This window comes from Gambusia affinis, linkage group LG03 (assembly GCF_019740435.1).
Source record: "Gambusia affinis linkage group LG03, SWU_Gaff_1.0, whole genome shotgun sequence".
NCBI lineage: Eukaryota > Metazoa > Chordata > Actinopteri > Cyprinodontiformes > Poeciliidae > Gambusia > Gambusia affinis.
In genome coordinates this window covers 6,347,571-6,364,150 of record NC_057870.1, presented here as the reverse complement: position 1 = coordinate 6,364,150, position 16,580 = coordinate 6,347,571, and the positions used below count along the sequence as shown (strand labels likewise).

At 40.7% G+C, this 16,580-nt stretch overlaps 1 protein-coding gene across 5 annotated transcripts; it reads left to right on the top strand.

Annotated features, from left to right (window-relative positions):
* The first annotated feature begins 33 nt into the window (after nucleotides 1-33).
* On the top strand, nucleotides 34-16,570 carry ankle2 (ankyrin repeat and LEM domain containing 2). Of its 5 annotated transcripts, none has more exons than XM_044111830.1 (13): nucleotides 34-114; nucleotides 2,811-3,317; nucleotides 4,128-4,322; nucleotides 4,441-4,625; nucleotides 8,136-8,324; nucleotides 8,409-8,531; nucleotides 8,835-8,898; nucleotides 9,967-10,142; nucleotides 10,235-10,341; nucleotides 10,436-10,626; nucleotides 11,432-12,272; nucleotides 13,212-13,343; nucleotides 14,665-16,570. In XM_044111830.1, the coding sequence occupies exons 2-13, from the start codon at nucleotides 2,822-2,824 to the stop codon at nucleotides 14,873-14,875; spliced, it is 2,910 nt and encodes a 969-aa protein (XP_043967765.1). In that variant the 5' UTR covers nucleotides 34-114; nucleotides 2,811-2,821; the 3' UTR covers nucleotides 14,876-16,570. The 5 variants fall into 5 exon arrangements, with proteins under 5 accessions (XP_043967765.1, XP_043967767.1, XP_043967766.1 ...); XM_044111832.1 differs by lacking the exon at nucleotides 34-114 and adding an exon at nucleotides 734-751; XM_044111831.1 differs by lacking the exon at nucleotides 34-114 and adding an exon at nucleotides 823-950.
* The last annotated feature ends 10 nt before the right edge of the window (nucleotides 16,571-16,580 follow it).

Sequence of the window (16,580 nt, the reverse complement as noted above, 5' to 3'; positions counted from 1 at the left end):
AGGCGTAATTTTGTTCAGGCAATATGTTAGACGAAAGAGGGTCCTGACGCTCAGCATTTTGAAAGCGTCGCGGTGAGAAGACACCTAGCATTAGCAGCCGGGGAGGAGGAGGAGGTTGGCATACTCAAAATATTTATTTCTTGCCAGCAAAGCATTATGTTTTACTTGCGAATATTGTATAACTGGGGCTGAAAATAATTTATCTGTAGTAAAGTCACTGATTAACATCCTGGTTAGTTTCGAGTGTTTGTGGTGTGTAACCACTAGCTTGTCATGCTAGTCGGCTAATGACACTGAACAAACTGTTCCTTACATCGTATCATTAAGCTGGTGTCACTGTAAAGTTTTTTTTCCCGAGTCCATATCTAACACACTGTTTCACAGGCATACCCTTGTAGAGCAGTTAGTTACGCCTTAAACGTGTTAAGCATATGTTGGCTCACATACACATCGGTTATATATTTTATAGCTATGTTTATGTTTCTACATGTTCAAACGTTTCGTCATAAGCTGTCATGTCTCATGTTTGAAAGAGAAACGTGATATCAAGTTTATCAAGTGTTCACGTCTTGCGTTTTAGTGCAAGGTGCTGCGTTCACGCCACACGGAAAATACGTACATACACCGATTAGGCATAATAACTTGACCATCTGTGTGTTTGTTCCCTATTTGTTGCCAAATCAGTCTTGACACATACAGGCATAGGGTCACTCAGTACCTGTGAGGGGCCGTGGTGTTAGCTGCAGATCCTGTAAGTTGCAAGGTGGAGCCTCCCTGGATCTGACTTTTTTTTTTTTTTTTTTTTTTTGTCACATTTCACAGATGCTCGACTTGATTGAGACCTTGGGAATTTGAAGGCTAGATCACTGTTTCAGGCTCATTTAAGCAGGATAACGACTCTGCAATGAGAGACAAAATTGTACTTACTGCCCAATTGGTTCCACCCACTGGTATGTGGCATAAGGATGAGACCATCAGTGTTATTTTTTTTACCTGTCAGTGGTTAGAATGCTATGCATTGCTATTGCATTCATAACATTTTTTTGTATTTGTTTACAAAAGGTTAGGATGCTTATAAAAATAGTGCAATGCTGTAGAAGTTAATCAACGAGACCCGTCTGATGTTGTAATCTGTCTCTGGTGTTTTGTATTCAACACTGAAACATTGTTGTTGTTTTGTGTTTAATTATTTTGTGACTCGGTGGTTATCGCTTTCAAGCCGTGGGGTTAGGATTTTCCTACGGACCGCGAATGCGACGCGCGCCCTCCCTTTAAAGTGAGCATGCGCACGACATGTTGTAAACAATGAGACTATTCCAGACCGTCTTGAGCTTTGTGTCTAAGTTACTCTGTGCAAAACTAAACGGTACTCCACACCAGTGAACCTCTTTGGCGAGATGTTCCTCGGTGAGTATAGGGACATTATTGCAGATGGATGCCATCGCTTACACGTGGATGTTTATCAGCATCATTACCACGCATCAGATTTGTCCGAAAAACCCGTCTCGAATGACATACTTGGGCGTGACAGCATGCGAAAGTACAGTCCAATATTGACTCCCAGTTTTCAGCTCGCTGTGCAGTTGCATTAGTTCTTTTATTCAACATTAATAATTTCCGCCATAACAAAACAAAGTAGTTTGATGTGAGCCGTGTGTTAGCTTTTCATATCCCCGGCTTCTTAAGCTCGAGCCTTCTTGGTTAGCAAGCTAGCCAGCAGAGGCTAGCCTAACTTTAGTGTCGTCTGTCCTTCTGAAATTATGTTCGGAGTGAAACTTTTACTATTAGTACACATGTTTTTTTAAGTACTCTATTGATAACCTTGCATTGAAATTAATTTGAATAATAGAAAGCTATTATAAATAACTACATCCTACACAATCAAAAAGAAACACCTTTTTGTCGTTGGCTAGCATATTTTATCTCTTAAAAAGCTCCTTAATGTTAGAAAAAATTGATTAGATTCACATTTAAACTTAGGCAACATTAGAAAAGATTATTTTAAAATAAGTTAGATATCAATCCCTATGTCACGTTTTAGTTAGTTTATTTCCTAGATGTTTTGCACCTTCAAAGATACTCAAGTTATTTATAGCCTTATAATTGAATTTCTACAAAGATTTTCAATTCTATAATTTTATACTTGTTTTTTGTATAAAATGTGTGTTAAGACAGTGCCATATTTTTCTTTCTCATTGTTTCTAAGGTTTTATGTTTCTTTATGCGGTGAAATTCTCCAATCAGTCGACAAGAATGTGGAATTAGCTGATTTTGCATTGTTGATGCAATTTGTAATTATCAAGTCAGATATTTGAAAAAAAACAAACAAAAAAAACAAAGTCAAATTACTCAATGGAATCTGCTGGATTTCCTTAGGTAGAAACTTTTTAATCTACTCTGAATAATTAATTGCTCTTACTGTGTACTGTGTGATTACAAGGAACAACTGGAACATATGTGTGGGTAGAATTGATATCTTTTTTTTGTAAAGTGCCTTGACATTTGTTGTGAACTGGCACTATATAAACAGACTGAACTTAATTGTATTTATTAAATTATAACTAAGAACTGCAAAATATTTTTAGTATATCAGCTCATCCAACCAACTTTGATGCACTTTTCGAGCTTAATAAAAATCAGATAAGTCTTCTGAATATATTTTTAGAGGAAAAAGTAAACAAAAACTAGAAATCTATGACAGCTGGGAAAAGCATGATTGGTGCATCTCTTAATTCACTTCTTTACGCAGTGTTTATTAAAATTATGGATCGTAGTGATCATAGTTGCTTAGAGTGTGTGTTGCGTTCCAGGGAGTTGAAGAATGGAGGCGGTTCTGACCAGGCTGAGGGGGCTGAGCACCGCCGAGCTGTATGAGGAGTTCGTCAGAGCAGACCTAAAGTGTGGCCCCATCACATCGACGACCCGAGCCACCTACGAGAGGAAGCTAGCCCGAGTTCTGGCCGGACAAGAGGAAACTACTGCCGCTGAAACAGACAGCAGCTGTTCATCCCAGGTCACAGACGGCGCCGCCAGTTTCTCCAAACCTGCGGCAGGTGCCACATCAGCAGTTTCCCTCGAGGCTGCTGCGGCCAGCAGCAGCACCTCTCAGAGAAATGGTGAAGATTTAGACTTTGGATACGGTGTGGGTCTAAACCCTCCCGATGAAGAGGAGATCTCAGGAAAGTCAGATTTTAACAGCTTGGCCGACTGCAGCAGCTCTCAGTTCAAAGCAGAAACCCCTTCAAAGCCAGCACAAGCGTCTCCGACGTTTTATTATGGAGTCTGTCCGCTGTGGGAGGATGTGTTGGCACGAACCGGTAAGATGGAGAACCTACTCTGCTGAAGTTCATGTAAATATTCTTAACTGTTTCTCTTGGATGAAAAACAACACATTGTTTACTGATGGATTCTTTTTAGTATGCAAAGAGCCGTTTGAGTCTGTCTATTTGTAACTGAGTCTAAAGTCCTTCTAAAGTTTATCCTGACTGTTTACCAATGACTGTTGTCAACTCCTCTGTTTTTTGTTGTTTTTCTCCCCAACTTGTGCAACTTTTTGTCTATTTTGAGCATTACGTGGGTAGTTTTTTTTTTTTTCTCTATTTTTGCTTTAACTAAATCCTTTTACTTTATATTAACTCATCACGTACTTTTACTACGTGATGAGTTAACTTCTTGTGGAGCATTTTAGTCCAAAATTGCCTGAATAGGCTCACATTACAGATGACTGGGGAGCAGAAAAGCTTTCAGGAAGCAACAGAACAGAAAGTGTGAGGTCCATCAGGACATTTGGCTCCTGTTCTTCCTGTCACCCTTCGTGACTTTTGATGTCGACCACGCACCAGGGACTTTGGATTGGACACATTTTGTCATGTTGTAATCACAAACTTCATTTTCATTTTATCTCATTGGGATTTTATGTGACAGATCAGCAGAAATTTAGGAAATATCTCTTTTAGCTTTGTAAATCAGGTAGATGAAAGTTATACAATTAGAAAATCTGGGGAGGGTTTCGGTAAATATTGTACTGATGACATTAAGAAAACATGATGAAAACAGATGGGCCTGGAAGCACTCGGCCGTGTGGTTATCACCAAACAGGGTTGAGTAACTTTGTGTATGTACTGCAGAGGGAGCACATGTTTACACGGATAAGAAAGACGCACTTCAAGCAGTAAAGACCATGAAGGGTGCACGCTTCAAAGCCTTTACCAGCCGGGAAGAGGCGGAGAGGTTCTCTAAGGGACTCTGTGACTACTGCCCGTCTCCCAGCAAGTCCACACCCTGCATCTCGCCCATCAAACCCGGACTAGTCGTCGGGAAAGGTGGGATTGTGTGTGTGGCGATCGCATTATATGGAAGACTGGAATAAAATCAAAATTATTTTTTTTTGCCTGATCTTTTAATACTGGTGCTATTTTATTTATTTTTTTGGCATGACAGAACACGTGGAGGTGGACACCATCAACAGGGAGAAGGCCAACAGTTTTAAGAGCCCGAGGAGTCAGGATCTGACAGCCAAGCTCCGGAAAGCCGTGGAGAAGGGGGATGAGCAAGCCTTCATCGATCTCGTCTGGAGCAACCCGCGCTACCTGATCGGCTCGGGGGATAATCCCACTGTTGTCCAGGTGAGAGCAGAAAGTGAATATTTTGATGTTACTTAGCGTTTGGCTACATTCACACAGCAGGACTTGATACAAAATTACAAGCACACAGCAGCGCACTGCTTATGGAAATAGTATTGGATTGAGCCATTTATGGATGGAGTTTAGAGTTAATCAGCAATAGGAGCAGAGGTTATTGTTGGATAATAATAATAATAATAATAATAAGAAGAAAGCTCAACTAATACCGATGGCCTTTTGTGGAGCATTGACTGCAACTTCTGTAGAGAAGTCTGTTTGGATGTGTAGTCAGAGTTAATAGTGGTGGAATTGTGATGTGATGCGCTCCACACTTCTTTCATGTTTTCATAGTCATAATCTCCAGCCTTTGTTTTTGTCCGGATTTACGGTATTTTGATTTTTCCGATTTAAAGAATTTTACGCACGTCTCACATCAGTGAAACAGAAGTCAGAAAGAATTCAGATCGATTTCTGATAGGAAATAGATTTCCTGTCTGAAATCTATTTCAGATAGGAATCCAAAATTTTTGGGAGGACAAAAAGATCGGAAGTGGGCCTCTTAAACTGCAGTGTGAAAGTCGGATATGGGTCGCCTTTGGAGAGGGGAAAAGTACATTTGAGTCACATTTGGAAGTTCCCCTAATTCTTTAGTAGATGCTAAAAATAATGCTGTTGGGATTTGTGGTCAAATATTACAGCTTGCATTTGATCAGATTTGGTTTTTTGTCTACATTTATTTGTGTTTTTTAATTTTTTTTCCATTTAGCATCAGTCTCTGTAGAACCTTTAGCTGATCTCTCTAAAATAATGGTGTGACAGGGTCTGTGGCGCGTTCATGGTCATCACTTTCAAAGTCAACTCCAACCATCCCAACCGTTGAGTTGTTACCAACCTGTCAAACACTAGCAGCCGGTTTGCTGCTGAGGTTTTCTTTGTATTCTTCCCCCAGATCTGAACTTTGATCAATTCTGGTGTCAGTATTATGCATACAGCATAACTGAATTCAATTTAATTCTCCAGAAATTCCCCTATTGTCCATGAAGAACATTAAATAAAAGAGGAAGAATCCAACCATGTTGCAAAAGGTCACTCTTGCATTGATAACAAAAGGTTTTAGTCAGCCTCCTAAACCACGGCAAAAATGTGCAAGACCAAATGTGTCAGCTTTCTGTTGGAACAAGCTTCCCCCCCGTGCAGGAGGGGCCGTTAGTCAGAAGAGGTGTTGGATTTAGCTGAGAAATCAAACTTTGCAATAATATCTGCTGAACATTCAAAGGCCAATCTTGTCTCTGTTTTTTTTTTTTCTGTTTTACTTAAATCTATTCGAGTTGTTTTTATCAAAACCTTAACATTTTTCACCCCCAGTAGGTTATTTTTATTACACACACTATCCACATTGTGAAATATAGTTGTGGCAGGTCTATGTTGATGGGGAAACTGGTCAAAGCTGATGGATAGGCTTGACCTAAATACAGGGCAATGCTAGAAAAGGAGAAAACCAGATGGAGCCTCCGAAACACTTGGAACCTGGGGATATGTTTCCCTTTCAACAGAACAACCTTAAACATAGACCCAGAGTTATAAAACAACCTGTTTATTGTTTACTTTTAATTCAAAATGCAAAATAATCAAAACATGTTCATCTGTTTGAGACCCAGTCAAAGTTAAAATATATATATGAGCAAAACTTTCAGGCTGTCGCTGTTTGAAGTTAATGAGGACGTCTCATAAATGACATGCAGCTGTAATTTCAGCTAAAGGAGGTTCTATAAAGTAACTACTCATTGGGCGGGGCTGTGGGAGAGAGGCTAAATACAGAAGGATGTTCTTACTAAAAATTAGAAACTATATATCCCTTTCCTTTTACTTCACAGCTATGAACTCAAAGAAATCCTGGCATTTGCTGTTGTAATGTGAAAAAAGATAAAAAAAGTATAAAGTTTTTTGTTTTGTTTTGTTTTTTTTGCAAGGCAGGCGAAGGGGATGAATCCACATTAAAATAAATCTGAATTAAACGCCCGACTTCCAGAGTGAAGGGGTATCCATTGCTACTAAACCTGATGACTCTTTGGTTGTAATTTTGAAGCCAAAGTTCCACAAACTCTGGAACGTCTCTTCTATTAATAGAGGAGCCCAGTCCGGCCTGGAACCTTGACATGTGTTGATGCAAAAACATCTTTTCCATTGTCAGCGCCAGCCTGCAGCAGCAACTTGCTTTCAGCCAGCATCAAGAAGAACATAGCCAATGTTGGAGAATAAGAAAATACACTTTTTCTTCCCTAAAATGAGATGCCTTCAGTAAATCTGACCCTAATGAAGGTAAAACTAATAGGGATCTATGATCCGCTATTTCGCTTCCGATACCAATACAGATATCTGAGATTTAGTATTGGCTGATATGATTCGATACAGAAGAACAGTGTTGAATTCACTTGAAATGTTTCTTTTTTAAAAAAAAAAAAAAAAAACTAAACAAAAAACCATCAAATCTAAATGTACTGAATGAAAATTATGTTTGATTGCTGTGCACCAGGATAGCGCACTTGAATACACCAATAGTGTCACAAACTGGTCCAACATATAAAACCAACACAACTAAACACAACAGCCAATGCAAAACAAATAAAGAAACTGAAACTGACAAAAGCAATGGGTTACATTAGTCAAACATGTAAAAATTTACTGCAACCCAGGACGTGCTGTGGTGGCGCAGGGTTTAAGCACGGCCCACATGGGGAGACCTGGGTCCTCGACGCGGCCGTCGCGGGTTCGATTCCCGGCCCGGCAACCTTTGCCGCATGTCTTCCCCCTTCTCTCATTACCCACTTTCCTGTCAATTAACTATCAAATAAAGGCCACTAGAGCCAATAAAACCTTTAAAGAATTTTTTTACTGCAACCCAACGTCTTTCAAATGGTGCAATTAAGAACTCTACATATAATGCAACATAAATAATGAATCAGCACATTGCTCAAAGCACAAATCATAAAATTGGGCTCAATAAACTGGGCAACGGTGACAATGTGCCCAATCTAGATATTTTTCCAATATTGAACGAGACATTAATTTTGGCTCAGCCTCATTCATCTCTTACAAATATTATCAGTTGAGGAGTTTTGCCTAAAAAAAAGGTGTTTTTATCTTGAATGCAAAATGTATAGGGTACATTTTGGTATAGTTTTGGCTGTGCATTTTTCTACATTTTTTTCGCAAGTGGCTTTTTTTTTTAAGTCTGTATACCCTAAACTAATATATAAATTAACAATTATTTCAATAATTGATTAATCTGATGAATTGTTGCCTTTGTCTCCTGATTGCATAAATTCACCACATAGTGTCTCGATATGAAGCATTTTAGCATAATACTAACAATAATGCCAGTTTTGAGCCTTCATTCTTTAAAAATAAGCAGCGGTGACAAATTTGTAACTTCAGCTGGCCATGTTGATTTCTGAGTATCATTTCTAAACGTTATGTTTTTTTGTGCTTCTATGGTTTTTTTTCTATCGTCAGGAGGGCTGCCGGTACAACGTGATGCACGTGGCGGCCAAGGAGAACCAGGCGGGGATCGCTCAGCTGCTACTGGACACCCTGGAGAACCCCGAGTTCATGCGCCTCATGTACCCAGACGACCAGGAGGTCATGCTGCAGAAACGAATCCGCTACATTGTAGATCTTTACCTCAACACTCCAGATAAGGCTGTCAGTTTTAGCTCCGTAACCTCAACCCCACTGACTTGTACGTCGTTTCGAGATGCATAAGGAGAGTTTTCGTTTCTGCTTCAGAGCTTTGAAACGCCGCTCCACTTTGCCTGTAAGTTCGGATGTCCAGATGTGGTCAACGTCCTCTGCTCGCACCCCGACATCGATAAGAACTGCAAGAACCGGGACGGCCAGAAGCCTTCTGACGTAAGGAGTTATAAACACTTCCTCATCTTGACAAACTCCTAGTCAATATTTACTGAGTTGTCACAAAGAAAGGCTTCATTAACATGTGAATGCACACAGTCGGAGCTGTCAGTCAGCTAGCTAAAGAAAAACCATGCTTATATTTATGTTGTTGTGAGTAGCTGCAGAGGGTGTGACCTTTTTAAAACATGTTGGCAGTCACTGACTAAATAATGGAAGCTAATTATAGATGGGCAAATTGTTCTGACAACAGTGGCGTGTGCAGACTTGGCATCGCTCATTTGTTTTTCTTTCCTTCCACAGCTTATTTGTAGCAGGAAAAATAAAACTGCAGAAGTGAAGCAGAAAATAAGTGACTACTTGGAGGGTAAGGATGACCTCTGTTTGTTCTTCCTTTTGCCTAATATGGAGTTGCATTTACCAAGAAGGAACAAGCTAATGAGGAATGTTACATCATGGAGTTTTGAATTTTAATTTGGACTTTTTAAGTTATGTTAAGGACGAAAACTATTTGTTCAAAGCTCATGGGGGATCACCTGATTGGCCGGTCGGAAGCTAAAGACGCATTCTGTACATGAGCCCCAAAAGATCGAGCTAACACTCACTGTTCGGTGTGGAAGATGGAACTGATGGAAGACTAAAAGTTAGCTTTTTTTAGCATCAGTGAAGAGACCCACACACATCGCTGTTTATTAGGGAATGTTTCCCGTCTTGGTTATCTCATAGTTAAGGTACGGGTAATAAACACAGGTAGTGCTGTTAGAAAAGCTAACAGCACTAACATGCGATGCTGGAGACCAATTTCAGATAATTTTGTCCAATCCAGTGAAACTGCAAAGCTACGCAAGACACACACTCTCTCTAGAAGATATGATATGATGGTAACTCTGGTCTTGATATTAATAATTAATCAGTCATGCTCTCAATATTTACAGAAGACCTAGCTATAGTCTCTCTTGTGAAAGTGTAAATTAGATATTCTGCAATTATTTCACTCAGGGTTTTACTGGTAAAAGCTTCCAAAAAACCTTGAACCCTTCATCATATTTGTACATTTCCAGATGACTATGACTTTTGACATTTTTTATAGAGAAGTCATTGATCCGTTTTCCTACTTGATGTGCATTGAAAATACATAATACCGCCCCTTTAAAATAAGAATCCTGTGGAGTTTGTTTATTTATTCTTTTTAATTCTGGGTTTTACAAATGACAGATGCTGCTGTAGACCGGTACTGTCAGGATTTTAGTACTTGGTTCTGGTGCATTTCCTAAATGGCCACCAGCTAAATAAACCAACTCACGTTCTTGTGGCAATCCACAACGTGACGGCACTCAGTTATCGCTTGAGCTGTTTGTCTGGAGTGAAAATGTTATCTAAATTGGACGCATGGCCACAAAAACCTATGTAAAGCTTATGTTGCGTTCCCTCACAGACCGCTGCTATATTCCCTTACTGAGGGCGACCGACAACACCTCCCTGCCCATCATCGGTGCTTCCTGGTCGCCAGAGTCCTCGGAGAGCCTCTCTCTGATCCAGCGACACACGAGGAGCCCCACAGATCCTTGGATGACAGTCACAGCCTTCGCCGGCCCACTTAGCCCTTCTAAAGCAAGTTCACTACTCTGTAGCTTGGATGCTGTATCCCCAAAATAAACCACTGTCTCCAGTTGTTGACAGCAACGTATTGTCATATCCTGCAGGCGGATGATTTTCGTCGGTCCTGGAAGACGCCACCGAGAGACCGGGCTGAATTCTTCCACCACATTCTTAAATCCGACCCGGACAGAGGGGCCGAGAGGGTGGGCAGGTACGTCCTAAGCCTCACAGTCCTGACAATATTGAGTAGAAGGTTTCTGCTGTCTAACCACTGAGTAACTAATTGATAACGTCTTCAAATTCAGAGACCTGGCTCATGAGATGGGGCACCCCTGGGCTGAGTATTGGGGCTTTCTGGACTGTTTTGTGGATCTGTCCTCCTCCGAGGGGCTCCATAAGCTGGAGGAGTATCTGAGCAAGAAGGATTTTAATCACAGGGCTCATGAAGCGGCGGGGCCAAACGAGACCAGCAACAGGTTCAAAACTCCCTCGCCAGGTGCCTTCTGTTTATTCTGAGAAACTGCAAAGTCTTAGTTAGGGGAATAGAAAATAAATGAATTAGAGGTGCACTGATGAATCGGCATCGATTTCCTTAATTTTGTGAGATCGCGACAGACTGATATTTACACGAACCAAACTCGTCCACCAATCTTATGTACCTTGGCAAAGATCTGAAAGTCAGCCCCCCAAGTCACTCCTGCACTCGTGTGAGTAGTGGTAGTCGCCACACTGTTGTCAATTTAAGCGACTTTTGTCCCTATATTTAGCAACTTTTCTGCAAAAAAAATTGTCCAAAACCTGAATCAGCAGATCTGGCTTTTTAAAGATTGGTGATCAGCCAGAAAACGACAATCGGTGCACCTCTTGTATTTACCATGTTGCTTGGTGTTATCACGATAAATTCATCGCAATAAGTATTAAACAATATGATAAATGCCCACCTCTATGACAATGTGTTTAACAATTGTGATTTATTGTTGTACTTGTCATGATAAATTTTATTGTTGTCACAGTAAATTTAAAATGAATGATTATTTGAAGAACCTCTCCACTGTTTGCTCAATGAATATCAATACATTTTGAAGCATGATTAAATGTGCAGTTTAGTGATTCAAATCACATTTTTTGTTACTGTTGTCCTAAAGAAGCATTTTACAAATGGAAATGCTTTTCAATAACAGTATTTATTTTTGTCTCTCAGCCATTCATTTACCTAAAAAAAAGAAGTAGTAAATAGTTCTTGCTTTTGTAACTGGCTGCTTTCTTAATAAATCCATCTCGATTATTCTTTGCGGTCCCAGGCAAGCCCAAAAAATTCTGCAACTCCATTTCAGTCGGTGCCTTCCTGGATGAGGGCGACGACATCAGCCTGGAGGAGATAAAGAACCGTCAAAACGCGGCGCTCTCCAGCATCACCTCCTCCGCCGCGTCCAAAGACGCCTTGAAGGGCGCCGTGGGCGGCCGGGAGTTCCACATCGCGCTGCGCCACCGCGGGGCCGACTTGATCGAGAACGCCGCCGAGCGGGACCTGCTGTGCTGCTGCGACGACGGCCTCCTGTCGCCCGGCGTCGTCTGCAAAACCGGAGCGTGCGCCTCCTCGTCCTCGTCCAGGGATAGAACTCACAATGGAGAAAAGGCGTCCCCGCGCGGCTCTCCGTCCTCCTCCTCCATGCTGTCGCCCATCTCCAACCTGATGGCGGAGTTTGAGCGCATGTCGCTCCGCGAGCCCGCAGACAGCCCCGCCGGCTACCGCGAGCGGCGGAGCGGCAGCAGGAACCGGCACAAGGACGGCCGCAACTCGTGCAGCTCCTTCTCGGCCACGGACCTCAGCTCGGGGCTGAACCGCCTGTCGCTCCGGCAGGACGGCAGGGACCGGGCGGAGAGCAGCGGGAGCGGCAGCAGCAGCAGCGGTAGCTCAGACGAATACTTTACCGCCGAGGAGAGTCTGGAGTCGCTGGGGAGGACTAGAGGGTCAGCGTCTGGGGTGCGCAATTTCTGCGCGAGATCCAAGTCGTGGGACCACGGAGGCCGGGACCTGAGCAGCTCCAGCTCCTCGGGGTCGTCGTACAAGTCTCTAGATAACTCCCACGAGTTCCTACCCAGGACCCCGCCGCACTTTAGGAGAGGACTTTTTATCGAGGGGTGAGTGGCGTTGCTTTCTTTTGCTGTTTTTACATCTTTAGCGACATCAGGAGGAAGTTAGTCATTTCAAACTGTAGATTATTATTGCTTAAGCAAAGCTCTAAAGCAGGGGTGTCCAAACTTTTCACCATGTTGGCCGAAACCATCAAGTTGAAAATGATTGTGGTCCACAAATATGCCAGTTGCAGTAAATCAATGATAAATCATGCTAAATTTAAATGAGCGCGATCACTTCCATTATGATGATTAATATTTGTTCACGGAGACTTCATAATTAATTTTATTTGTAGTTTTATTTATTACTTTTGCATTGTTTTTTTTTTATTTGGTTACATAAAATTTCTTGTAGTTGCGATGTGGGGTGTTCTGTACAAAATCAAGGTATATTCACCTTTTGGGTTTAAAACGTATGGCAGATGGTCCCAAAAAGATCATTTTCAAAGATTTGAGTGCACATTGAACTAATAAAAATCAAACTTTGAGTGAGTCCACGACTTTAATGTCATGGACTCATTTACTAATTTGTAAAACATGCACAATATACAAAAAAAAACCAAAACATTTCTTTAGGCCGCCCACAAAACTCGTGGCCCTGGGCTGCTGCCCCTGTTAGCCCTTTCTAAGGCCTGGCTCAGCTTCCATCTTCCACTATTAGATTTTAAAATGTCCCTTTTTTGGAAAGGCAGAGACCATTTTTCACTAAGACTATTTCCTTTGCATGAATATAAACTATTTATTTGTGCCACAAATGGCCCCTCGGCCACACTTTGGACACCCTTGCTCTAAAGGCAACAGCTCAAGCTTCAGATTTTGGGTCCTGTTAAGTGTAGCGTGAGGCTGCAGCTTCTACTCCAGCTTTCCTTCCACGGTGGGTCATGACGGGTGAGGAATGAGTGTTTTCATAACAATGCAGCTGATGAATCCTGCGTGCTTTAACAGTGAGTCGCCCACTAAGCTGGACAGCGAGGTCATGTCAGCGTTGCGGGACGCTGATATCGATCCACAGAAGTATCCCAGTGTGCATAAGTGGAAGAGCACAATGAAGTCGTACTCTCCATCGGACATGCAGAGGTCAGTGGGTCGGCAGTCTTTTTCTTTTTTTTTTTTTTTTAAGCTTTCAGTATCTTTTGACTTCAGATTATAATATATGTATATATTATATGATCCTAACCACTCCTGAACTCTTAATGAAGAGTACTGTTTTCACAATCTTAATCTGTGAATATTTCCAGTCACACCAGTTGGACTCCTTCCAACACCCAGAGGCACTGAGTGAATATCTGCAGGACTACGTAGTCTTCAGTGTCTTCTGAAACTACTCACATGTGAATTTTTTCACATGTTGTTGTTCAGCGTGTTTTATTGGGATTTTATTTTATAGACCAGCATGTTGTGAAGTAGAAGGAAAAAAAAAAAAAAAGATGCACTGAAAGGATTAATCATGATTAGTCGATTACTGAAATAATTGACTAATTTAGTAATTGATTAATCGTTAACTGGAGTTTACAGACTTTTTAAAAAAAAAGGCCATTTGCTGAAAGAACAACATACTCGGAGCAATAATTAAGCTAAAACTAAAAATATATATGTATATAAACACCTAGTATTTTAGATAAAGCTTTGTTTATAAATATGTTCTACCCAGAATTTTTAGTGCCATTTTTAGATTCACCTTGTTTAAATTCTGTAAATAAATGAATTAATAAATAAAAATCTTCTGTTAAGCATCTTACGCTGCGCATTTATGATTTTTGTTAAGCAAAAACATATTCGACAGATCAGCACCGCACTATGTTGATTAATTAATTCACGTGTTGATAGACTTTATGTTATTTTTTTAGCTTCAGATGTAGTGTGGAGTACGCTACCAATGATCAAGCGTGCGCTAAAGGGGCCCTGCTGTTGCTTTATAGGCAATACAATATCTTAGTTGAATTTTTTTATTTGCATGTTTTTATGTATTTTTAATATTACACAAAAGAGGTTTAAGTTGATAAATGAAAAATCTGGAGCATATTCTCTCTCTTTTTTTTTTCTCTCATTAGTCGATTAATTGTCAGAATAATCAATACAATTCTCAATTACTAAAATACTAGTCGGCTACAGCCCTACTTCCTGTTGAAGGATGGACCCGCATAATAAAAATAGTGTTCTAAAAATTGTAATTTTTTAAAAATAAACATAAAACCAGATTTACAGAGTGCACAATTAATTGTTTTTCTAGCAACAGGAGCTTGGGCCAAACCCGTTTAGTTTTCAGGCGTTGGATTTCACAGTACTCTGTGATTTCTGTAGGAGACTGTTTTACATGCAGATTCATGCCACATTACTTACTTTTGAACAGGCGATACAGGAAAGCCTAACCCGTGTTGTGTGTGTGTGTGTTGCTCAGCTGGCCAAGCCCTGCCGTGAAACCCCGACTCAGGATGCAGCAGCAGCAGACCCCTGGTTCCCCCGGCAGCGGCCTGATGTCTCCCACCGGTCGCTTCAGTCCGGTCCGCCACGCTGCCTCGCCAGACTTTAGTCCCAGCCGGTACAGCCCTGCCAACGTCAGCTACATCCAACGCCTCCGCTCCAAGCACCTGAGTGAGCCACTATTCTAAACTGCCCCGCCCCCCACCACCCGCCTCTCTCTTCCGCACTTCTACCAACACACACACACACACACACACACCTGCCCTTCACCCCAGCTACACCCAGGTCACAACACCCAGAGCTCAGAAACCACCAAACCTGACAGAAATATGCACAAGTGTCTGGAAGATTTGTATCAATGATGTATGGTACTACTAATGTAAAACAGGAATTCTCATCAACATTAGACTGTAAAAAAAAAAAAAAAGGAGCATCTGAAATGTTTGTTGACGTACTGTACGGGTGTGGAACTATGTCGAAATTCATGAAAACGTGTTTGTGGCAACTGTGAAAACACCTCTGATCATAGCCGGAGTCCACTCTCTTTTTTTTACTTTATTTTTATTTTAATAATATTGTGAACACATGCCACACTTCTCCCCCCTTCCAAAAAAAAAAAAAAGTTCAGTCACTAAAAGCCGGTCACTAAAAAAACTACAACCCATATCCGTCAGGATTTTGTCACCGAACAATGTTGTGGAAAATACTAAAACGAGTAAAAAATTGTCAATATTTTAAAGAATTTTTGTATGTTGGTCAGTAGCACAAAAAATAATAAATGTTTTTATTAATGGTGTTTAAAACTGCCATTTCCTGTGTTGTTCCTCAGTTCAGGAATCGCCTTAATTTTCTGAAGTGATGGATCCGTTCTGTCGGTTTAGACTAACTTTATCTAGTACATGAAATGTCTGAGGAGACAAAAGGAGAGAAAAAAATGGAGATCTTCCATATTTTTATGTTGATCTGTAGTAAAATTAGCATTTTTCATGTTTACCAGATGGCTCCAAATATGTTTTGACATTCTGCATCCCATTAAGGGCAGCCTTAAACAGTGCCATTTCCTGTTTGTTTGTGTTTTTTTCCATGTCATAAGCATGTCCTTCAGTGCATAATTGGCACCAATAAGTCAGGTTTAATTTGGTTTTTCCTAACCGGAGATCAGATTTTAAGCTGATTTAAAAGGGTGGGAGTTTTTGTTGTTTTTCGTTTTGAGCACTAGAGGGCAGCGTGACCCAACACCACCATCCACACCTGTTTAATATCTTGAGGATCCCTTTGAGATAACATGTCAACTAAGCATAAGCTGCCTTATGTGACTAGATGAGTTGCATCCAGTATTTATATCCGTTCTAACGATGCAAAAAATAATAATAATTTGACTCCTTGGGGGGGGGAAAACAAACAAAACAACTTTAATCAACCAAGCTGTGTGCCAGGAGTCTTGTTCTGACTCAAAGTGGCTTACCGCATATTTATGTTACATGTTAAGGTTTTTCAGAACTAGCTGAGTCAGTTATGTTTGGATGAAGGTTGGAAAAATAAATAAAAAATCCAAATTGACACCATCCTCACTCAAGTTGAGAGCAACAAATGTTCTGAATGTATTTTTCTAACCTTTTGTCTAAGAGCACAATCCACTTCACCAAGAAGATTGTATCGTCATTCTCATGCTCTTAGGTGACGAGATCGAGTTCTGGTCTCTGAATGTTAATGAATGTGGAACTTTGCAAAAGTGCACCAAAAAAAAAAATTATTTGAACATGCTTCTTGTGCTTTTAGCATTCTGTATTTTTATTAAAAGAAACTTTCATGGTTTTTTTTTTTTCTTTATGTATAGACTTTTTTTGCTTTTATCTAATCAATAAACCTTCACTCCCATCTTCCTTAATGTTG

Coding starts and splice junctions, on each gene's coding strand:
- ankle2 (XM_044111830.1), top strand. CDS start 2,822: ATGGAGGCGGTTCTGACCAGGCTGAGGGGGCTGAGCACCGCCGAGCTG. Junction 10,627..11,431: donor GTTCAAAACTCCCTCGCCAG/GTGCCTTCTGTT, acceptor TTGCGGTCCCAG/GCAAGCCCAAAAAATTCTGC. Junction 13,344..14,664: donor TCTCCATCGGACATGCAGAG/GTCAGTGGGTCG, acceptor TGTGTTGCTCAG/CTGGCCAAGCCCTGCCGTGA.